The sequence below is a fragment of the Martes martes genome (assembly GCF_963455335.1).
Source record: "Martes martes genome assembly, chromosome: 7".
Classification (NCBI taxonomy): Eukaryota; Metazoa; Chordata; class Mammalia; order Carnivora; family Mustelidae; genus Martes; species Martes martes.
The window spans coordinates 53,201,938-53,225,801 of record NC_137894.1 but is presented as its reverse complement, the minus strand read 5'-3'; the positions used below and the strand labels follow the sequence as shown (position 1 = coordinate 53,225,801).

Here is a 23,864-nt window from a genome sequence, read left to right as displayed (position 1 = left end):
CAAGTGACAACTACACTGACATTTCTCAGAGGTCTATAATAAAAAACTCTTTCTAGAGGAGAACAGCTTAATGAGGTTACATGCTTTCTACCTTTTCCATGACCTATCCTTGAGCAGCACACAATTTTAGTTCTACGTTCAGCCATTAAAAATCATATGGTAAGAGTTCTGGTTACCCTTTCATTGTTTAGGATTTTTATTTTTTTGGAGAAAGAAAGAGCACATGGTGGTGGGGGATGGGGGGGGGCAGGGGGTGTTAAACTGGCTCCATGTCCAGTGCCGAGCCCCACACGAGGTTTGATCCCAGGTCCCTGAGATCATGACTTGAACCCAAACCAAGTCAGACATTCAACTGACTGAGCCACCCAGGTGCCCCCAGTTAGGATGTTTAAAAAAGGCAGCCAAAATTCTTCTCACAAGTAATGGTAAAATTTCTCCTCACAAAAAGACTAACCAAAGTAATATAATATTGTCTTTTTCTCACTTATATCTTTTTCCTCTTGTTCCAGGTTCTTCTTGATGTACCTGATTAATAAAGATGAGACAGAACACACGGGTCAGGTGAGAAAATGTCTTAAAACTTGTACCCCTTTTATGGGCACCTGGGTGGCTCAGTTGGTTGGGCGACTGCCTTCAGCTCAGGTCATGATCCCGGAGTCCTGGGATCGAGTCCCACATCAGGCTCCCAGCTCCATGGGAAGTCTGCTTCTCCCTCTGACCTCCCCTCTCATGCTCTCTCACTCTGTCTCTCTCTCAAATAAATAAAATTAAAAAAAAAAAACTCGTACCCCTTTTAGAAGTCTTCAGACTCAACACAACATAGGACGTCTGAAGTAGATAGATGACTTCATTCATTTCCAGTGTACATTCTTCCTCTGCATAATTCTGCCATCCCTTTGTGACCTAAGAAGTCAATATCCTCGGGCCACTCTAGTCTCTTCCTAAAGACTTTGCTTATCCGTCCCAACCAACACTGACATTTTCTAAACCCTTACGGTTACTGCTTCAGAGTAGTGTAGCTGGAGGTGGGGAGAACATTACAGACAAAAAGACAAGGAGGAGCTGAGTGGGTGGCTCTAACAAAGAGAGTAAAATGGCGGAGAGACAGCCAGAGAAAGATAACCACCTCATGTGTGGGTGACACAGTGAATGTGGAGGTGTGGGTAGTATGAGTGAAAGTATGTGTCAAAAGGGATTTTGTGACTAAGTATGAGAAATCCCAAGACAAGAGAACAAAGGGAAGAAAAGGTAGGTTATCTAATACTCAAACATTATCAGATTTGTAAGAAAACTTCACAGCTCAGACACTTGAGAGGCAACTGGTTCTAGATCTCCCTTCAGTGCTCCAAGCATCTGCCCCCACTAGCACTATCCCTTCATTGTGTGTTCTTCTGCATTCTACCAATTACAAATGGCATAGAATCAGCCTCCTGCTAGATTTTTCAGCATTTTTACTCGCAATCATTGCATTGTGTTCAGTGTTTTGAGTTTTGGGGAGAGGGAAATGGAGTGGGGTGGGGAATGACTTTTTGCTCCTAAATTAACTTGGGCTGGGAGCAGAGCAAGGAAGAAGGTACGAGGTTGGGCCCTGCCACCATTCTCCAAGGGAGACCTATTAAGTAAACACCACCTGGGTTTTAGCTTACTGTGGTTTAAAAAGAAGTACCCTTTGTTTCCTTTATTTCAGGAATCTTACGTCTGGAAGATGTACCAAGAAAGGTGTTGGGATTTCTTCCCGGCTGGTGACTGCTTTCGGAAACAATATGAAGATCAGCTTGGGTAAATCAGAATGAAAGAAACTCCACAATTCTAGATGGTCTACTTCCAGTGAAATAAACCCTTTTTACAGTTCTGAAAAATATTTGAAATGTGACATATTCTAAATGCCTCCCTTACGAGAAAGTGTTACAAATACGTGATATTTTGGAATTGATTTGGCTTTTTGTGCCTAACGGATGTAGTCCTAGGGGAGACAGCCTATCAAAATGTTAAAAGATGGCAAAGAATCAAGGAAACTGTAGTTGAGAATACCTTCAAGTTTTCAGCTGTAATGGAAAATGGTGGCATTGAGGAAAGGACTAGAAGTATGAAGTCGTCAACGCACAATACCTGAAATTTTACACACTTGAATGTCACATGACAGTATCCACTAGTGACTCATGGTCTGAACTACAAAAAAAAAAAAAATTTAACTGCAAATTTCTCCCATGGTACTTGCTAGTGAATGTATTCAGAATCAGTTTGAAAAGCTTTAAGCAGTTAAAAGAAATAGAAAAAAAAAAACCCCAACCAACACTTTGTCGACACTGAACTATTAAGTGCCTTAAAATCTCTTTAGACATAGCTATGCAAATTTTTTATGTTTCTGTTTCAGACAGACAGTTCCATTAATGGTTGTGTTGATCTTCTGTCTTTATGAAACTGCACTTGAAGGTTATTCCTATTGTTTTTTTTCCAGTAACAGCTTGTCAACTGCTGTTATTAGAAGTACTGTATTGAAAATTCAGAAAAATGTCATTCTTATGCCAAATTGAGTACCGCTTTATGGTTCCCTTGTAAGTAGTGGAGCTGCTGTGTTTAGGTGAATCTCCTTACGTCAAAGGAAGTGCCCACTGCAATAAAGTACCACGTACCAATCTGGGGTGTCAGCTTCTGGTGATGTACCTCTTCTGGATGATTCCACGGCCATCCTGTAATTACTGGAAAAGGGGCATGGGACAAAGAGCCTTACCCACCCCCCCACCAAGAAAGAAAGGAATGCCGTAGAGCAGCGTTCGTTTATTTTGGCCAAATGCATGCCTTGTTGCTATCTATCAGCAGCACCTGCTCTGCTGTAAACACTGAAAGGAAGGAGGCTGGAAAAAAGAGCTGTAACATCCCCTGCCCTCAAGGACTCTGGGAGATTGCTAAGCCAGAGAGGAGATGCAGCAAGCCTCGTGGATGGGTAGTCTCAGGTGCCGTGGAACCTAGAGGTAGGCGTTCCCTGCGGCAAGCCTGATGGAACACACTGGCTCGGGCGTGCTCAGCAAGCAGCTGTTCTGGAAGGACAGCCGGGGGCCCACCCTTACTGACAAGGCAACCAAAATTTGCGTCAGGCACTTTTTTTTTCTTTTTCTTTTTCTTTTTTTTTTCTATTCCTTTTAGGTTAGGAAATCATGCTGTCCAGCCAGTCTTCAAGCTCCTCCTCAGTCACAGTTTTCGATGTATTTGGTTGCTCAGACTGCACATTCTTGTCTCCCATCACAGATAGCTCGGCAGGACCTGGGGAGATAAAAACAGTGTTAGCGACTTCACGTTAGTCCCAAAACTGAGGGTTAAGGCTTCCTTGGGGTTTGTTCCGTGATAGAATTCAGCTCTGATTACATAACAGGAAACATTCTATTACAGCTTCGACTCTTCAAGAAGATACATTAAAGCTAAACAAATTAATAATTGGGGGGGGAGACTTGCTCCTCTGTTTATTCTGAAGTTGAATGTCCCAGTTCACTAAGTTTTCTAAAAAGACCAACAGATTAGTTTTCTTTCTACTATTGTAGCACTCCTGGAAAGTCTTCACAGGTTCTCAAATGCAGGTGTGGATGGGGCACACGTCCGCCCTGGCCTTGTTCTCTCCATAGCAGCTGGCCCATGGTCTCACAGAGCACGCACAAAGGGCGAAGTGCTCTTTTGTACAAAAATAAGACGGAAATAGCAAGCCAGAAGTCTGGAGAGCTAGGTAACGGTCCTGCTCAGACAGTCGATTAAAAGGTCTGCCGCAGCACAGCTGAGGGCAACGAGGATCTGCACGCCTCTCTCCAACGCCGGGTCCATCTGCCGCCCTGGGTTTAATATCACAGTCGGGCAGGGAGCACCCTGCCAGCCTGCTGTATTGAGTGAGGAATGTTGTCAGAAAGGTCAGCTCAGGGGGAAGCGGCGATGTGAGCCCAGAAATAGATGTCGGCGGACAACACCAGATCGATGGCAGAAGCTGCTGGAGAGGGGTAGGGACGGGATGCCAGTGGGGCTGTTGGCACAAAAGGTGAGAAGATGGATAGGGAATAAAATGAAAGCCATACCTTGTTCTTCTTGGGCCACCTCCCCATCTTTCTCAGATTCTCGGGCCTGCATGGTCTGGACTGGTGCAGTGTTCTCTCCCTCTCTTACAGGTGCATCTAAACTAAGCAGCAGATCTAATTCTTCCTCCAAGTGGTCTGCTGCTGCCTGCAGGGGGGCGGTGGGTTTCTGAGGTCCTGTGGAGGGAGCCAGGCTGGGGCCATCTTTACCCAGGTACATGGGGCAGCCAGCAGCGGCAGATTTCAGCTCGGAGGTGGAGCCCTTTCCTCCGGGCCCCAAGGGCCCTTTTAACTGCATCCCCAGTCCCTTGCCTTCATCATTTCTCTTTGGTTTCACCTGAGGAAGCTCTAAAGGAAGGGTGGTCTGAAAGAGAAGCATTATAATGCAGGTAAAAATCTGAGTCCTGCCGTATTTGCTTACACAGAAACAAAAACAACGGAAGGCAAACTTGGTTGAAGAGGAAATTCAGTTCAGACAGGAAGGTCACAAAGGGTCCGCCAGTTCAGGCCCTGCCCTAGAACCCTTCCTTACTGAGCTGGAGTAAATGGGGGAGACCTCACTGAAACACCACAGGGCTGTGCCTCCCCCTCTGCCCACCCCCGCCTCTCTGCGCGATGGCGGAGTTGACACCACAAGGGCATGTCTTTCTGTAACTGCCCTGAGAACTGGCAGTACCCCAGGTCTATTTGAATGTACACAGGTGTATATCTGTGAGGAGATAAACATCTGTAAAAGGCACCCAGAAGTAATTAGCCAATCAGATCATTCACTGTACTTAAATGCACTGATAATAAAGGTCATCTAGAATGACCCGTAGTAACATTTGAGTAAAATGAGGGGAAGGAGGTGGTTTAAAACTAGCCAGGTATTCAAAGTTACTAAAATTAATCTGTACTTTTATTCCCAGGCCTGCCATTGACAGGACATCCTCACTTTTCTCCCTGAGGCCCCATCACCTTCATTGTGCTGTACTGGGCTAACCCAGCCCCATTCTGCGGGGAATGCACCCCAGCCGCATGTGTCCTGGCCACCCAGCAGGGACTCTCCCAATCACTAATAAAACCCCAAACAGCCCAAACATGCCTGGAGCTCCATGGTGACTCAGTCAGAGACAAATGCCATCCTCTCTACTTCCCTGCCCTGCCATTAACCCCAGCCCTGAATTCTGCTTGCTGCCGTAAACTGGGGGTCAGTCAGGGCGACAGAAACAAGAGCTGGGTAGGTAACCAATTCATGTGGCTGCTCAAGTGTTGTGACACATTCAGTTGCAGAACAAAGCTGACCGCTTCAGTTGCTGGGATTCTCTTTACAATTAGTACTGCTCAGGGTTTCACTTTTTTAAAAATGCAATCGAGCCACAACTACATTGTGAGGTGCCTGTCATATGGTCTGTTGGGCCTCCCCCTCTCTGCTCATTCATCAGTTGCTATCTTACACTGGGGTCTCCTACATTTATGCTTCTAGCCCTTCCTTCTCATCTAGAGATTTCCGTATCCAACTCATACTTCCACTTCGATATCTCAGAGGCACAGACCCATCACGTCCAAACCTCTCCTTTCCTGATACCCCCCCATCGCTGAGTTGCACAAGCTGCAAGACCGAGAGCAATTCTTTACTTGCTCGCTCTCCATTTCCAGTATTTCCCAAGCCCTGCTTATTTTCCTTTTGAAGTACATCTTGGTCAAGTCCAATTCTCTGCCATCTCCACCCCAGTCCCACCTACACCATCACCCTGGCCTGCAGCAGCAGCCTCCTGGTTTGCTCGCCCTGACCCACTCTCCACTGGCGTGTATACGCCTGTGTACATTTGCCAACACACATTCTGCCAACTCCATTCTGCAACCAGAATGGTCCTGGGTGTCACCATCATGAGCAGTAGTGTTAAGGCAGAGCTGATTGGGTCCCTCTTCTCTAAATTCTCATTCACGTGCTTTTATACTCTGGATCTCGGCTCATCTGACAGTCCTTCAGGGAAGCCATTCCTAATCACACCGGAATAGATCAGGTTCATTATTATAGATTCTCATAGCACAGTACACTCCTTCATGGGACTTGCCACAATTGGAGAACTTGATCAATACTCCTATTTCCCAATGGATTAAGCTCTGGGAGATCAAGAACAATGTCTGTCTGATCACCACTGACTACTTAGTGCTAACGCAGAGCCTGGCACATCAATTTTTGAGCAAAAAACCAGCCAGACTTTATACTTTCACATTTCATTCAATCCTTCAAAATGTTTCACATATAAAATGTAAAAAAAAAAAAAAAGACTAAAAATTATTTCATTTCCCCCTTAAAACTCTGAAAATGCTACCCTAATACAAAAGCCTCAGCTTTGGGGAAGGAAGAAGTATTGTGAGCCATCCTGCACAGTGACAGTTTTTACTCTTCTTCGTATGCTCTAACCCGCACCCACGGGCAGATGCTGTTGGGGTTTTTACCTGGACCAATTCGGCAGCAACATTGAGTCGGAGTGAGAGAGGCAGCTCTTGAAGGGCTCGAACCAGTGACTCACAGTCCACATAAAATGCTGAATTCTATTAACAAAAAATTATATGCATTGTCAGGTGACAAGTACAAAGGACCACTCAGAGATAAAAGAGCAGAAGATGACGGAAGTAAATAAACCATCCACTGACATTACATTCAGTGGAGAGTAAGTCCTATCATAGGTCCCACTTGATATGGTTGCTATTTTCTTTTTTTTTTTTTAAGATTTTATTTATTTATTTGACAGATCACAAGTAGACAGAGAGGTAGGCAGAGAGAAAGAGGAGGAAGCAGGCTCCCCACTGAGCAGAGAGCCTGATGCAGGGCCCGATCCCAGGACCCTGGGATCATGACTGAACTGAAGGGAGAGGCCCTAACCCACTGAGCCACCCAGGCACTCCTGGTTGCTATTTTCTGTCATCGAATTAAGATGAGCAAAACCGAAGCCACGTTCTGGAGCGACAGTTCACACTGTGAGAGCAGGAACAGGGCAGCGATAACCCCCACACTGAGACTGCACAATAACCTGGAAACTATAGATGCTTCTAGAATTACTGGCAAATTGAAAAATAAGCATTTAAGGGGATCAAAGTGGACCCCTCCCTCTAATTCAGACAGCCCAGGAGAGGAGAGAAGGGCCGTCTAAGCAGGGAGACGGGGCTAATTGCTCAGCGGAAGGAGCCCGTGAGGTCTAGGCTTCTGTTCTAACCAGAAAGCAAGAGGCAGACTTGCCTGCTAGCTAGCGCCACTCTGTGGGGACAACACTAAAAGCTTCCCTTGACTCCTCTCCCATTCACGGAACTTGAGTCCTATCCTGGCAATGACCTCCCAAATTGACAGTAGCTGAGGAAACATTCCCGATTATTTCATGGCTTGACAACAGTCTGATGGCTACTTTCCGGGGCCCAGGCCACCCAAGAGAACAAATAACCCAAAGAGGCAGATACTGCTAACCACCTCGTCTACCAGAGCCCTCCCAGGCCCAGCTGGAAACACAGCTCACTGCACCATCCCTGGCTTCAAGTTAGAAGAGAAGTCAAGGGGGCGCCTGGATGGCTCAGTGGGTTAAAGCCTCTGCCTTTGGTTCAGATCATGATTCCAGGGTCCTGGGATCGAGCCCCAAATTGGGCTCTCTGCTCGGCGGGGAGCCTGCTTCCTCCTCTCTCTCTCTGCCTGCCTCTCTGCCTACTTGTGATTTCTGTCTGTCAAATAAATAAATAAAATCTTAAAAAAAAAAAAAAAAAAGAGAAGTCAGGGCCCACCTAGTTGGTCTGGATTCCACCGCAGCAGTGTCTAGGACATCCTGGGTAATGGGTTCACTGTGGGTGGGGACAGTGAGCTCAAGAAGAGCCTGACCCCCAATCCAGACCCACGGTAACCCCTGATGCCCACAGCAGCCACTGCTGTATCCTCGCACGGGCTGCGAGAGATGGTGTGGCTGTTCACCTGCCCTTCAGAAACAGTTCCAAGATGGCTGGCTCTTAGCTACGCCATGTTGGCAGCACCAGATAGGCCCTGGTTCTGGAAAAAAGGAACTCTCTTCTAAAACACACAGTGTATTTAGGGAGCAGGGTGGAGGCTGGTAAAGCCCTGACAAGAAAACCAGAAATTCAGTGTGCATTCCAGGCCTTTCCTCAGCCCTGCACTTATTAGCACCTTAAGGGCTGTGGTCAGACCAGTATGGCCAAGTCTTCATTTTCAAGTTCGGAGAAACTCTCCAGCCGGTAGAAGGGGTGATCCCAAATGCTTAACCCATGGGTATGTCGTCACATCACACACTGGAAATCTCACCCTCCCCAATGTCCATAGAGTTGCACATAAGCAGACCCCCTCCTTTCAGCCAATGAAAGAGGAGGAACTTCACCCCTGCCATGTCTGCCCACCATTCACCGGCCACTCTCTTAGCGCCCCAGACAGGAGGACCGTGGAGGCGTGCAGGGGGTCTGGCTAAAAGTGGCCACACTTCCTCTGCCCTCTTTAGCACCATGTGCAACATGACTACATGGTATAGCCACAACAATGAAAAGTAAGGGTGCTGGGAGGGGTCAGTTGGTTAAGTGTCTGCCTTCAGCTCAGGTCGTGATCCCGGGGTCCTGGGATCGAAGCCCCTACCAGGCTCTCTGCTTGGCGGGGAGCCTGCTTCTCCCTCTCCCTCTGCCTGCCGCTCTGCTTACTCGTGCGTGCACGCTCTCTCTCGCTCTGTGTCAAATAAAAAGGGACTGGCCACGCTGTGCTTCTGAGCCACGTGCCGGATGATGGACATCTAGCGGTGTCTGCTCCTGGAAGGTTTCCTTCCCTCACCTTTCTAATTCCCGCCCACCATCCAAGGCCCTGCAGACACTGCAAGGCCTCCACGATGCTGCAGAGACACTTCAAACCAGCAGGGGAGGTGCAGGAGTCCTGGAGCCTAGAACCTGCCACCAAATGCCACTTTGGAAGAGGACTCCTTTTCTCAGCACCAGTTTTTACCACAAAGGGCTAAAGCTAAGGTCTAACATAAAAGGAGTGGAGGTGAAATGCTTGTAATAGTAAAGTGTGAATTTAAAAATAGGCTTCATTGGAATAATAACCACAAATTAGCTTTTTGCTGTGTCTTAAAATAATAGAGAGGTTATTTTGTGTTTTTTTGCCTGGAGAGGCTAGTCCCCATATCCACCAGGCCAACTCTGATGGTCACTCACAGTTGGAGCTCACAGCCTGACCCTGATGCCTTCCCCCTGCATACTCACGCCGGCTGCAGGAAGCCAGCCTTGACTGTTAGAACAAAGTCCCACCCCATTCTCTGAGGTCAGTGTGCACAGAACTTTGGGCAGTGAAAACCTGTCCCCTCTGTCCAGGAACCTTACTACTTATTAGACTCTGAGTCTCAGTGTCTGTGTCAGACAAAGAACCTGCTAGAAAGTCCACTCTGCAGCAGAAGAAAAAAGAGCCTTTGATCAGACCATTATACTTTCCAAAAAAAATTTTTTAATAAAGATTTTATTTATTTTATTTGACAGAGAGAGAGATCACAAGTAGGCAGAGAAGCAGGCAGAGAGAAGGGGGAAGCAGGCTCCCTGCTGAGCAGAGAGCCCGATGCGGGGCTCGATCCCAGGACTCTGAGATCATGACCTGAGCCGAAGGCAGAGGCTTAACCCACCGAGCCACCCAGGCGCCCCAGCTTTCCAAAATTTTTATCACCTTTCTCTCTCTCAAGTAAGCAAAACCAGAACCTAGTGAGGAGTTAAGTGGGACATGAACACGTTTTGATGGGCAAGTGATGAATTTTAGTTTTGGATGGGTCCTACCCACACATCAACTCAAAATATTCAGAGTAAACTTGCCCTCTCTGTAGCCCATCAATGGCATCACCACCCACCTAATCAGCAAGCTAGAAAGCTTTGCGCCACCACATACCTTTCTTGTCCACATGTCTCACTTTGTGACACAGCCTAGTTCGTCCTCTGCTGAAATCCACCATCTACCAATGAACCATCCTCCACTCCCACTTCTCCATGCTCCCAGGCCCTCATCCCTTCGTGTTCACCCAAAATTATATCCTCCTAACTGGTTTCCCTGCCTCCTGCCTCTTCCCTCTTCAATCCCTCTTTCCCAGTACTGCTCAGGTCAAATCTAGCCATTTCCATTTTCTGGTCAAACAAAACTTTAATGAAAAAATAAGAGTAGGAATAAGAGCTAATTCTGAGTGTTTCATATGTGTCAGGAACTGCACAAAAGAGCTTTTATTTATAATTTAATGTAATCCTCATTATAACCCCAGGTTATATCTTATTATTAGTTCCATTTTACAGATGAGAACAAAAGAAAAGGAAAGAAGTTCACCCAAGTCACAGAACTCAGATTCACAGTCAGGCTTGTCTCTCCAAGATCTATGCTCTCACCCACATGCTAAACATCCCCCTAGAAGAAGATAAGACTGCTGGTATTATCCGGCCCAGACTTACCCCTGAAGCCTCCTTCTCTGGGAACACTGCACTCCAACTATATCCTGACTCCGAGCATGCCTGGTCTTTCAGCTCTCCTCACTTAACAGTACCTCCAGCATCACACTGACCCACCAAGGCCCATTCAGACTCTCTTTCCCGTGGTACTGATCTCAATCCCTTCCAGCCCAAAGTGGCCCCCACAGTAGTATCTTAATTCATTTATGACACCACTTATTTTATGTCACACTCTTTTTCATTTATTACGTAAATATTTACTGGTCACCTACTGTATGTCAGTGACCATGCTAAGGGCAATGAACAAGCACAGTCTCTGTCTTATTCACCTTTGAATAAGTTCCAACTAATAAAATACCTAGTAAATAAGTTCTCCGTATTCTGATGTGTGAAGAACTTTAGAATTATCTGAAACTCTCAGGATAACCGAAATATTCTCTAATAGTCAATGTGGTTCAAAAGGAGTTGAAATGTGAGTTGTCTGGCTTTTGCTGTATTCCTTGATGACTTCTGTTTGCTTGCAATTTGTCTTAGAATTCTAAACTGTACCTCAGGCAATATGGCCACACAGACTGAAGCAAAGACGAGTATTTTTAATGCCCTATTTTTTCCATGTTGTAATACACACTCTACACAAAGTGACAGGTAGTCATTTCACAAGTAATTTCCCACCCCCTTGGTCTGTATGGTAAGCCAATGTCCATCCCAAACGAGTACATAGAAGACCACCCCAGAGAGAAAATGACCCACTTACGGTGTGTGTGTACTGAGCAGGTAGCAGAACGGGGAAGAGGATGCCCTACCTTTGGGCTTCAGGTCTGCTACTCGGTCATGTGTCTGAAACTGCGGACAGATTGTCAGATTATTGTATGAGACAGCAGGCACTAGCCATGGAGTTGGGGAGCAGATGACAAGCCACCACTGATTCTCAGTGCTTTTTAAAAGGGTTAGAATACCTGTCATCTCTCTTATGGAAAGAATCCATCAAATCACAGTTGGAAAATAATCGAAACCCCTTGGGAAAAAAAATATGGCATGAACACAAAGCAAATGAGGTAGCTGGGCTTTATGGCGTCACTGAAAGACTTCTGTGGTATTTGTTCTTACTTTATTGCTTTATTCTCCTAACTATAGAGGAAGAGTTATTTAAAGGTATAAAATTAAGGATTTTTTTCACCTAATACCAAAAACAGTGTGAGGGAGGAAAATTAATTTTCAACCCTAAGGGAAACTCTTCACAGAAAGGAAAAAGGCAGGCAGGCCAAATGGCAAAGTAATCCACTCAAAATCATGACTATACACTATGAGTAATTCACACAGGCGGCCAGTTACACAGGTGAATTCTAGCTCCAAGGACCTGTATAACTTAAGCTCCCTGAAAATGGTCTTAACAAGTGAGGTGACTGAGACTAAACTGTACATGAATCACTACTCTTTTCTATCCCAAGACTTTATCTCAACAGCAACGTAAAGGCATTTGTCTTCAGCCTTGAGAAGAGCCAATCCACAGTCAAGACAAACCATCTTACCTGTTTTGGACATGAAGCTTCACCATCCCACTCTTTCTCCTCAACAAACCGGAACTGTGAGAAGGAGTCCCCTAGGGATAGAAAAAAAACATAATTTTACACAAAAGCCAAAGAAAAACACTCAGTTCTCTAAATTTCCGCTTGGGAATAAAAGTGCCATTTCTGAGGAGCAAAGCCCCAAATTCAGTGGTAGCATTTAATAGAAGTTCCTGGCTTCCACTTCTTTACACAGCAATCGGGGCCTGGTGGGCACCTGAAAATTCTGTTGGCTTCACACGATTCTCTGTAAGCCACCATCTACATGCTTTTGGAGAGATGACTCAAGAGGCTTGTAGACATGGCCATCTACTCATATTTAGTACATTTTCATCTCATCTGCTTAGTGTATGCAAGGAAACAGATATTTATGATGTGGGGAGTGGGCACAGCTGAAAAGGCAGAAGAACAGAACTGAAGGAAAGAAGGTCTAGGCTGACCCGCATTAGAACAGGCTTAAACTGTGTCTTTGAAGTGAGATCATCAACCTCAAACGTCACCCCCAAAGTCGCCTGGTTAGAATGTCAAATGCAAAACAAAACTCAAAGAATGTGCATGAGATTAGTTCATGTGAATCACGGTGCACTGTTCTGAGCTCTTGGAATAAAGGAAAACGAACCTGTAAGATCAGCATAAACAATCATGAAAGATGACCCTGGACAGCAAGCTTCGATCCACGGCTCCTTTAGTAAATGCACACTTATTTGGTTATTTGTCTTAAGAACACCTAATTGATAAAGAATTATTTCTCTGCCTAGCTTCAGGATTCCCCAGATGTGGTCCCTATAACTTCAATAACCCCAGCTTACTTCCTACTTCTTCCTACCTTCTGCCTGAGCCAGCCTCCTATCACACTCCAAACATACTTCCTGTTCTATCCTAGCCTCTTCACTTTCTCAGTCCTTCCCGCTTGTCCGGAAGACCCACACTCATCTACCCATTCTTATTGTAGTTAGGCTCCAAGACTCGATTCAGGGACGCTCCCTCCTTTGTGATATCTCTCAGGTGATTTAACCATAGAATCCATTCTTCTAAATTAAGAGAGGGACAAAGAAGTGAAGAATTCAAATTTAAAGAGACAAAATAAAATTAGAGTCTATACCACCCCCCTCATTTCCAAAACACATGCATCACAATATGAACACTTGGCAAGATCAAATTCAAGGCAAAAGGGACCAAGAACAGTACTATCAGGAAAAGGGGTAAAATTAACACTCTTAGTCATTGGTGAATCAATTTGATCCCTCAAAAATTATGACATAAAGGATCTGAATAATTAAAAAGGCCTTATATGTGCACAGGATACAGAAGTATATACGTGCATGTATGTATTGTGATTATAACTGTATTTCTTTATAATATTTCTTTATAAATATCTGTGCAATATTCGTTTTTCCTTTTCTTGTCAGATTTTATTTATTTATTTGACAGAGCAAGAGAGCACAAGCAGGGAGAGCAGCAGGCAGAGGGAGAGAGAAAAGCAGGCTCCTCTCCAGGGAGCCTGATGCAGGGTTCGATCCCAGGACAGTGGGATCATGACCTGAGCTGAAGGCAGAAACTTAACCACCTGAGCCTCCCAGGTGCCCCACAATATTTGTTTTTTAAAAGAGATATAAAAAGGCCACAGAAAAAAAACTCAATAAATCCTAAAATGTAGCAGTCATACAAACCATATTTGCTGGTGATAAATAAACATTTACACCACTAATAAGCAAAGGGTTAATATCTCCTACGTACAAAAGGCTTCTGCAAATCAACCAGAATAAAACCACCCAATAGAAAAAGAGGAAAAGGACTGAAAATAAGAAATACCATTTGCTAATATCTATATACGAAATAAGTAATAAATGAATAAGTTAGAAATCAATCTGGTAGATTTTTAAAACTTGGCCAAATACCTGAACACCTTATTCAGTGTTATTTTTAGCATCCCTGAACTTTCTTTTGGCCCCAACACGGGACTTGAACTCATGACCCCGAGAACAAGATCTGAGTTGAGATCAAGAGTTGGATGCTTACCCTATTGAGCCACACAGGCACCCCATGGCATTCCTGAACTTCTAGATTATAAATGGTGCTATGACTGCATAGGCCACTATAATATATAATCAGCACAAGATTAACAGTAATGCAAACAAGGGATGCTACATGTATTTATTTTTAATATTTGAATATTCACTTTCAAATATAGGTAAGATTCCAACAATGGCTAAATAGCTTGTTGCCAACCAATCCTCTTGCTGAGGAACAACTTAGGGACACTAGGCTGAAAAGAGTTACCAGGTGAGAACACAAGTGAGAAAGGTCCCAGAAAGAAGAGATGCTAACAATATTTAAAACTGCTTTTTCCCTCCAAGGCATTTGTTCATTCCCAAAGGCGCTATTGAGAAATTGAAAATCTGAGCACAAAGTAAGAACCGAGGAGGTTGTGAAGATACAGAAGCTTCTGCTAGTCTTATGGCACAGAGCAGACAAAAATTGCTGGTCAGGGCCCAAGGACGAGGAAGAGTCGTGGAAAATCGAGGCTTTCAGATGGGACCCCCTTTTGACTCTGTCTTTGAAGTGGGGACCAAGTAGGACTAAGCCAGCCCCCACACTGCCTGAGGCAAAGCTGTAAATCATTTTAACCTCTGATTCTGCCAATGAGAAGCAAAAGTACACCCTCTTTGGAGGGAAAGGACATTATCAGTAGCCTAAAATTATCTCTACTATTTTTTATAACCAGTGTCCAAAATTCATTAAAAACCATGAGGAGATGAGACCAAGGTAACAGAAAACTAAGGGAAGGGGAGGAAAAAAAAAAAAAAAACTATAAAAAGATCCACAGAGATTAAGAAAGAGTTATCAGACATGGCTTTTGTAATTGAGCAATGTAAAAATTTCAAGAATAGGAAAATCTATAAAATCACAATGACATCCATGAAGTTCTCTTTGATTCATACAAAATATATACATAAACAATACAAAGAAGAAAATGAGATACCGAAAACACATTTTGTTTACAGTAACCAAACTTTAAAATACAGTTTTAAAATTCTAATAAATAGGGGCGCCTGGGTGGCTCAGTGGGTTAAAGCCTCTGCCTTCGGCTCAGGTCATGATCCCAGGGTCCTGGGATCGAGCCCCGCATCAGGCTCTCTGCTCAGCAGCAAGCCTGCTTCCTCCTCTCTCTCTGCCTGCCTCTCTGCCTACTTGTGATCTCTGTCTGTCAAATAAATAAATAAAATCTTAAAAAAAATAAAATTCTAATAAATAAATCATATAGAGGCTAACTTGGAAAAATAAGCTTGTTAAAATTTTAGACGGCTACAGAATGCCAATGTCTGTAATCCTGTTACCGAAGATGAAAGAGTATTCAGACTTGTCCAAATGATGAGTCCTGGCATCAAGAGTGCTTCTGGGAAACAAGTTACCAGAATTCTTCCTGAATTATACTGAAACATGCACAAAAACAATGGTGCTCTCCTCTATCCTGTGTGTCAGACATTTGAACATGCAGACCTCCTTTAAATACAACAGCACAGTACATTAACAGTGCATGCAATCCTGCTCCTGCTTTACTCTCTTGCTCAAAGAGCTCCCAGTCTCTCACACGAACATGGTGAGTCCATATGAAGAAGTACAGAATGGAAACCAGGGAACAGTGACTGCCGACTGTGGTAGACAATGGAACAAACATGGGAAGGGTGTCTTAGGAGTCACACTCACCAGCTCTGTGTTCACAAGGTAATTATGGGGCAGTGTAACAAACAGAATGAGAAACCATAAAAGGAGTACTGTACTTTCTTCCTTCTTCAAAGACTAATTTCATGAGTTACGAGACATTGTGGAACTGACTTGTATATTCACACAATACCCTCAAACAAGATGGACGAAGAGCTAGTTCCTGCTATACAGGCTGCTTGAACAGCAACAGCAACAAAAATCCCAGGATAGTCTACTTTGCAGATAAATATACCAAAATAGCAGACCAGCTAAATCCAATGATTGCTTACTAAGAATGTCATTTATTCACTAAAATTTGCTAAATAAGGGGAAGCAAATTTAAACAAAGCGGGTAAGACTTGGAGCATTCACATTTTTCTTACCTATAAAAAGTCTCCTATCCTTCTATTCCGGAAACAATGCTGAAGTTGGTGTGCACGAATGAAAGCGAAGACACAAGTGGTACTGAAACAATTCTGTTACATCTTGAAAGTCAATGACATGGCTTCCACAGTTTTAGACCCAAAAGTAGTGACAGAATTTTTTTCAATCGACTAATTGTGTGAGGCAGCAAAAATATTAGAAAGTTAGATATATGCATTGGCAGCAATCTTCAGCATGCTTCTGAAAATATTTAGAAAGGATGTTTCAAGCAGCACCCAATGCTTCCATTTCTGGGATTCCTTCAGTCAAACTCATGATCATCACGCAAATCTCCAAGGCCAGTGGTTAATGAGGAGAGAGGTCTTTACCCATTCTTAACCTAGACTTTACCTAGTTATTATTGGAGAGGGCAAGGTTAACGGCCAAGGGACAGCTTACTATTAGCAGTACCAGACTCTGCAGTAGAGTACAGTGAGTGCAGGATCAATCTAACAGCAGGCAGGGGGGTGAAAGGAAAATGCCTATATGTTGTCAAAATCAAAGCTGACTGCTAACAGCTTTTGTTAAAAAATTTCAAGTTCTATTGAAATTTCAAAAATTTTTTTGTATTCTAGACATCCATTCTATGACACTGATACTTTTAGTTTCAGCTAAATATGACTAAACGCTTGACCATTTGGCCAAAATGTATACTTAGTATGCCTCCAATATTCAATCAGTGACGTTCTATGAGGCATTTAGAAATAAGGTAGCTTATGTAATGTATAGCATGGTGACTATAATTTCTAATACCATATTGCACAATTCAAAGTTGCTAAGAGATCTTAAAAGTTCTCATCACGGGGCGCCTGGGTAGCTCAGTGGGTTAAAGCCTCTGCCTTCGGATCAGGTTATGATCCTAGGGTCCTGGGATCGAGCCCCGCATCAGGCTCTCTGCTCAGCGGGGAGCCTGCTTCCCTTCCTCTCTCTCTGCCTGCCTCTCTGTCTACTTGTAATCTCTGTCTGTCAAATAAATAAATAAAATTTTTTAAAAAAAGTTCTCATCACAAGAAAAAAAATGTGTAACTATGTATGATAACAGATGTTAAGTAGACTTGTGGGGATCATTTTACAATATTTACAAATACTGAGTCATTATGTTATATACCTGAAATTAATATGGTGTTATATATCAATTATCTCGATTAAAAAAAATAAGGTAGCTTTAGACGTACTGACATGGAAAGATTATCTCAACTGTTACATGTTGGAAATACCAAGTTTTAGTGCAGTATAAATAAGACATATAGATATATGCATACACATAAATACATATACTATATATACACATACATATATGTGTTTATCTGTCACAAGAATACTAATATATGCATAGAAATAAACCAAGACCATTATATACCTATTTTAAGAATGATTTTCTCTCAGAGGGTGGGATTGGAGGAGACTTCCTTTCTGCATAATACATTTTCTAGTTGAATTTTCCTTCATAAACAACAAGTGCATGTTACTTTTGGAGCCAAGCCAAAAAGAAGTAAGGAAATCCAGAAAAAAAAGCTGAAATTTCTTGAGGGCAAGGACCTTCTCAAAGTGCATTTAAGACAAAACATGCATAGATCTCATAGGCTGGAACTGGAGGTATCATTCATTCTAACCCTCACTTGATAGAACATAGAAACTCCTAGGTCTAGAGAGGCTCAGTGGCCTGACCAAGGCCACATGGCCAGTGAATGGCTGGACACCAAGACCTCTTGGCTCCTATCATTTACTATTATACCTGTAATTAATGAAATTATTTCCACTAGGCTTCTTGGCTATCTGAGTTCCCTAAGACAAAGACAAATAACAAATATTGTTGACATCTGATATACTAATGTTTGATACACTGACATGTTTGAAGACATGAAAGTCCAAACTCAAAGAATTCTTCATTTTAGGAAAGCAATTACTTCAGGGGTTCCTTTGAATAACTACTATATGGCTTCTTAAACAACAACAACAACAACAACAACAACAACTGAGTTTTATAGACCTAAGTACTCTGTTAATGAAGGCGTTGGAGAAATAAAGGTGACACACCAACTCTGTCACTGTATTTATAATACCCAGGATTCTCACTATGCCTGACTCCTCAGATTGGGCTCACGCAGGTCCTGGAATCTAACACGACACTTGTTAGGATTCTACAGTACCAATATGCTTTCAAAAACTTAACATCTACTCCTAGGTAACACAGCTTTGAATTTGAAGCTTACCCTTCTAGCCCACCAGCAAAAGAGTGAACAATATGCATCATGTGTACATGAAGAGTGAGTGAGAGAGACAGAAAATGTGCCCAAGCCTAATAATACCCCTTCTAATAATTCAGTAGTGGCAATTCCCATCAGTGACATCTGTCCTAGGTTTTTGGAGCTTTTTCTCTTAAAAACTGGCCCAGACCTCTGTGGTGCATCCTTTCAAGAAACCAACTCTAGAAAGCAAGAGGAGTGGATCACTAGTTCTGGATGAATACTTCATTTTAAGCTCAATTTTCCTGGATCTTCTTTATTTGTCCCACAGCACTTAGACTATGCCCTCAACCAGGACACATGTCTCTGGGAAATCACAAATGAACTTCATAGGCTGACAAGTTCACAATCTTCACAGAAACAGAGTACGTCCCAACAGTCACCACGACGGCTGCTATAGAAAATGAAATGTACCTTTTTTTCTCCCTGAATTTCTCTGTTCTCATCTATGAGAGAGGACATATTTGGAAGGTCAAGGTGGATCCTAGGCCCATAGGCTGACACATATCAAACCAAAGACGACCCGTAGTTCAGCTTATAGGACATAAAAAATCTTTGTTACCCAATTTCTAGCTTCCATGGATGAACATTTCTAGATGTTGATATCAAGCACTTTGATATTTACCCTAAAACAAAGCAACAGCCAACACTTTGTCTTTGGGAGGAAGGTTATACAAGCCACTACAGTGATTAATAAAAAAGTCAGTTCGAGCCAAAAGAACAAGAGATGAGAAAAATCTCTCCTCCTGCTCAACAGTGACCTATAATTAGCTTTCTCACCAGATGTGGGGCCCCAAGAGCCCCTGAGCATCAAATATCCACATTGAGCACTACATAATAAGATGTGCCTATCTTTCCAATGCCCCTAAAAATTGGCTTCCCCATCTGCATGGGTTGTGCTGAAGGAAAAGCCAAATACACTCAAGTACCACAAGAGGGTTCTACGCTTTATGAGAGAAGGACGATGCTGCTGTTCTAGAATTTAGAATCTAGCTGCTTTCCCCCCAGATGGGTAGTGAAAATTCTGTTAACCCTGTACCACTGTAGACTATCTAGTAAAACTGCTCAGATCAATTATTTTCTGAAACAATGCCAACATCGAAATCCCAGCACAGAATTCCATGATGAGAGTAAATGATTAGACACGGCAAAATAAACAAGAGAATAGAAAGACCCATCCTCTGGTGGGCCATGGAATCATGAGATGTTAGAACTGACCTGTAGTAAAATAGTGTGCCCGTTATGATTAGGTCTGGTTGCCTGTAACGAAGACCTGAGAATTTATGACTTAAACAAGAGAAGAGATTATATCTCCATCAACCAAATGAAGTTGAGACTTGGGGGGTCAAAGGCTGGTCTGGGGGCTCTTTGCAGTTCCTTGCTCTGCCATTCCTATGAAGACCCTTCTTGTCATGCTTCAGGGTGATGACCAGAGCAAAATCCCAGACAGCAAGATGGAAGAAGACTTGAAGGAGCAAAAGGCATGCATCCTCTTTCTGCTACGTTTTCCCAGAAACCACCACAGGACTTTTCCACTTCTTTCTCTTTGGCCCATAACAGTATCATTTTGCTTTATCAAGCTACAAGGACTGTGGTAGAATTAATTTCCTCCCAGGTGGCCATGTGCCTAGATAAGAATCAGGGGTCTGAAAGGAAAGAGAATATGGGGTGGGGAAGCAAGGACCGTTGAACCCCGAAAAGCATAGTTTTGAACAGTACAGGTTCACTTATATGCAGATTGTTTTCGATAAATATAATACCATAACTGTATTTTCTCTTAGGATTTTCTTAACATTTTCTTTTCTCTAGCTTACTGTACTGTTAGTATACAGTATATAATACACAGAACATACAAAATATGTATTAATCACCACTTTATGTCATCAGTAAGGTTTCCAGTCAACAGTAACCTATTAGTAGTTTAACTTGGGGGGAAATGGAAAGTTACACAGGGATCGTCAACTGCGTGGGGGTTGGCACTCCTAACCCTGAGTTGCTCAAAGGTCAACGGTACTCTCCCTGACAAATTACCAGAAGATTCTGCTCAAGGGGTAGTTAGTTAATAAAGGGTCAGTTTCTAGTGTAGTGACTGTGCTCACTGAGGTGTAAGTTGTCTCCAATCGTTTCAATGCAATATGTGTAATATCCAAACTTCTCTAATTGTAGTTAAAATTAACTTTAGAAGATACCTGCCTTTCAATTTGTTTCTCCAATCCTGAGAGGAGGCAAGTGTGGGATAAATTTCTAGTTTCCAGCAGAATGCAAGAACTTTTCAAAACAAATACTGTTAATAAATACATACATACTTACTGTCTACTACCTTTCTCAGGGAAGATGGGCATATGTGAAGTTAAACAATAACTTCAAGAGTAACAATTCATTTATTTAGTGATTTTTTTCATTCTTTCATACATTTTTCAGCACAACTATGTGCCAAACACTACTGAGTGCTAATACTATAAAGAGATAAGACACGCTCCCTGTTGTCCTTGCTCTCAGATTCCGAGTTGAACAAATCAAGAGGGGACTCCAGGAAACAGAAAAAAATAAAATGTAAAGGAAATTTAAATTCCCTCCCCAAACCTTTAGAAGGGTTTGCTCTCTCCCTTTCTTGTTTTGTGCGTATATACATGTGTGGTATGCTCATGGTGTTGATTTACTTAAAAAAGAGTCAGTTCGGGTGCCTGGGTGGCTCAGTGGGTTAAGTCTCTGCCTTCAGCTCGGGTCATGATCCCGGGGGTCCTGGGATAGAGCCCCGCATCAGGCTCTCTGCTCAGCAGGGAGCCTGCTTTCCCCCTCCTTACCCCCACCCCCGCCTGTCTCTCTGCCTACTTGTCATTTCTCTATCAAATAAATAAATACAATTTTTTTTAAAAAAGAGTTCACCTAACAGCTTATTTGTATTTTATTTATAGCCTGAAAGCCAAATGCTGGTGAAAACCATCACAAAAACCACCAAAGTTTCCAGGTCTAATACCTGAGTAGACTGTCCTCTAACGCCATCAGCAATCTCACAATGACATGCAATTCACTTCCAGAGGGAGGAGATGAGGCAGGAAAGCTAGACCAATGCCAAACTGTCACGATCTAGAAAACACCCTGACATCTGTAGAATGATGCTCAGATTGACACACACACGTGCACACACCCACACTAGTACAGTAATACAGAGATGCACAATCCCACTAGAACAATGATACTCTCCTTTGAAAGATCACTTTGAAACTCAGTAATGTGGTCTCATGGCAGGGCCAGACTTTGCCTCAATTTCACGGCCTGTTATCCATTGCACATTATTTCATTTTCTTGTCTACAATGAGGACTTTATTTTTTTGAAAGTCAATCTACCTTATTATTACAAATGTCTCTCAAACCTGGTATTTTCTACCTTAATCTGCCCAAGTTTTCTTCTTGCAATTAAAAGTTCTCCGTCAAGGTTAATGTTAAATAATTAACATCTCCAAACACTGCCATCATCCCCCAATGAAACAGAAGGCCCAACGCATACCCCCTCAGAGGCTATTATGGGGTTTGCTGGAGAAAATGTCTGAACCCCTTTCTATCAAGAATAAGAGGTTGCTTTCAATTTGTTGTTTGTCTGCTAAATGTATTCCAGAGTCCCATAAGGTAAGAGTTAAAAGGTCTGACCTTTGACTTGTCTGATTATTTTCTCACTGCACCTTAGTTCAGTGAGGCTGTCGGTAGTGAGGGTGTTGATTCCCATTATTTACAGCTGCCTTACAGTGTACTTGGCTTTCTCACACCATCTCTCTGGAACTAATCCATATCTCTGTATAAAATCTAAATTCATACCTTTAACTGCTGACAGTTGTCCTTCTAGCTTCTTACTCTCATTCACAAGATTCTATAGAGCCTCTTACACAAGGATTTTCCTAACAGAATTCATTTCTCATAAACGTAATATTCTCCATAAAAATCTCCAACTAAGCAGCTCTTGCAAGCACTAGTAATACCCAAGCTCAAGAGAAGAAATCTGGAGCCAACCACTTTTATTGAGGTGAACTCATGCAGGCAACACAGAATCTGTGAATGTTAGTTTTCACTTCACCTTCCTTTTGGTTTTCTTTTTTAAACTTTCTTAATTCTGGTTTTGGGGAACATCTAGAATGAGTCTTGTAGGGCAACATGTCCCCAGAGAAGCAACACGAGCAGAGGCCTCAATACAGAAGGGAGTTTGGTCATTCAAAGAGCAGAAGGCAGGCCAGTATGGCCGACGTGTGGTGAGCGGTGAAGAGGCAAGACATGACTGAAGTGAAGTTGGGTCATATTCTTCATGTGACTCAACATTTTCAACCAGTTACCAAGTTCCACTGCTCAACACTGTATTCCACAATAATAACCAGGCTTAGTGGAACTCAATTAATCCTACTTACCTTTAAAACACATTTTACATGAGTATGCAAACACTGACTCTCAAGTGATGGATAGCCTTAAACTTTTTACAGATTATGACAACATGAAAGAGTAAAAAGTATTTTTAAAAATAACAGGGCCAAATTGTCACCTTCCAAACACAGAGGGTAGAAGGTACAAAAGTTCTCTCTGTCCACACATGGTAATAGCTCATTCTAATTTACACTGTCATGGCTACAGGGCATCTCTCCAAGCCATTCTTGAGAACCTAGAACCCAAACATGAAGTTGAGGAATTGGGAAAGCTACCCTGACTAGTAATTAGCTCAGAGAAAAATTCTGTGGGGCCTTTACAAAATGTCTGAACACGGACAAATCCCCATACCTATGAACGTGCCACTTGTTTCTAATTAATACCCCAAGTCTCCAATCTGGAGAGTGACAGAACTTCAAACAGTCAGTGACAGAAGGAGAAGAAACAGAGTGAGATAGAATGAACCTGGGGTGAAGTAATAAGAAAAATAATAATTCTAAGCAAAACAAAACAACAACAAAAGTATACCCTTCACCGAGTAACAGGGAATCCGTTCTAGGTTTGCAGGGGATTACTGTTCAGCCTCTTGGTTCTCTGTTATAACTCAGCTGCCCACAGATTCTAACACTGGTAGCTGGCACTGTAATGAACCCTGCCACCCAGATTTTAGCTATTTAAGACCACAGTTATTTTGAACAGCACCTTTCTGGAAGTAATCCCTAAATATGAACCCTGGCCTATGTTTGGACCACATTTAACTTCCGGCACTTCCAGGCCTGTCATTTTATTTTGGTATCTTTTTCATGACTTTTTTTCTTCATGGAGATGTTAGTATTTATTTTCTTTTTTTACAGATTTATTTATTTGAGAGAGAGAGAGAGAGAGAGAGAGCATGTGTGAGTGGGGGGGAGGAACAGAAGGAGAGGGAGAGAACCTCAAGCAGACTCCACACTGAGCATAGAGCCTGACCCAGGGCTTGAACCCAGGATGCTGAGAGTCGGATGCTTCACCAACTGAGCGACCCAGCCGCC

At 42.9% G+C, this 23,864-nt stretch overlaps 2 protein-coding genes across 3 annotated transcripts in view; one reads left to right on the top strand and one right to left on the bottom strand.

The window, feature by feature from the left end:
* Positions 1-2,634, top strand: part of RYR3 (ryanodine receptor 3) — a gene marked incomplete at its 5' end in the record, with an annotated part of 503,048 nt that extends 500,414 nt beyond the window's left edge. For both annotated transcript variants that reach the window (XM_080809903.1, XM_080809904.1), the window contains 2 exons: positions 510-561; positions 1,688-2,634. In XM_080809903.1, the coding sequence (XP_080666029.1) occupies positions 510-561; positions 1,688-1,783 (148 nt within the window). In that variant the 3' untranslated portion in view covers positions 1,784-2,634. The remainder of the gene's footprint in view (positions 1-509; positions 562-1,687) is intronic.
* Positions 2,635-2,759: 125 nt separating this feature from the next.
* Positions 2,760-23,864, bottom strand: part of AVEN (apoptosis and caspase activation inhibitor) — a 170,530-nt gene continuing 149,425 nt past the window's right edge. Inside the window, exons 3-6 of the mRNA XM_080809902.1 lie at positions 12,017-12,087; positions 6,498-6,593; positions 4,056-4,416; positions 2,760-3,261 (exon numbers count right to left, since the gene is read on the bottom strand). Of these exons, the coding sequence (XP_080666028.1) occupies positions 3,146-3,261; positions 4,056-4,416; positions 6,498-6,593; positions 12,017-12,087 (644 nt within the window). The 3' untranslated portion in view covers positions 2,760-3,145. The remainder of the gene's footprint in view (positions 3,262-4,055; positions 4,417-6,497; positions 6,594-12,016; positions 12,088-23,864) is intronic.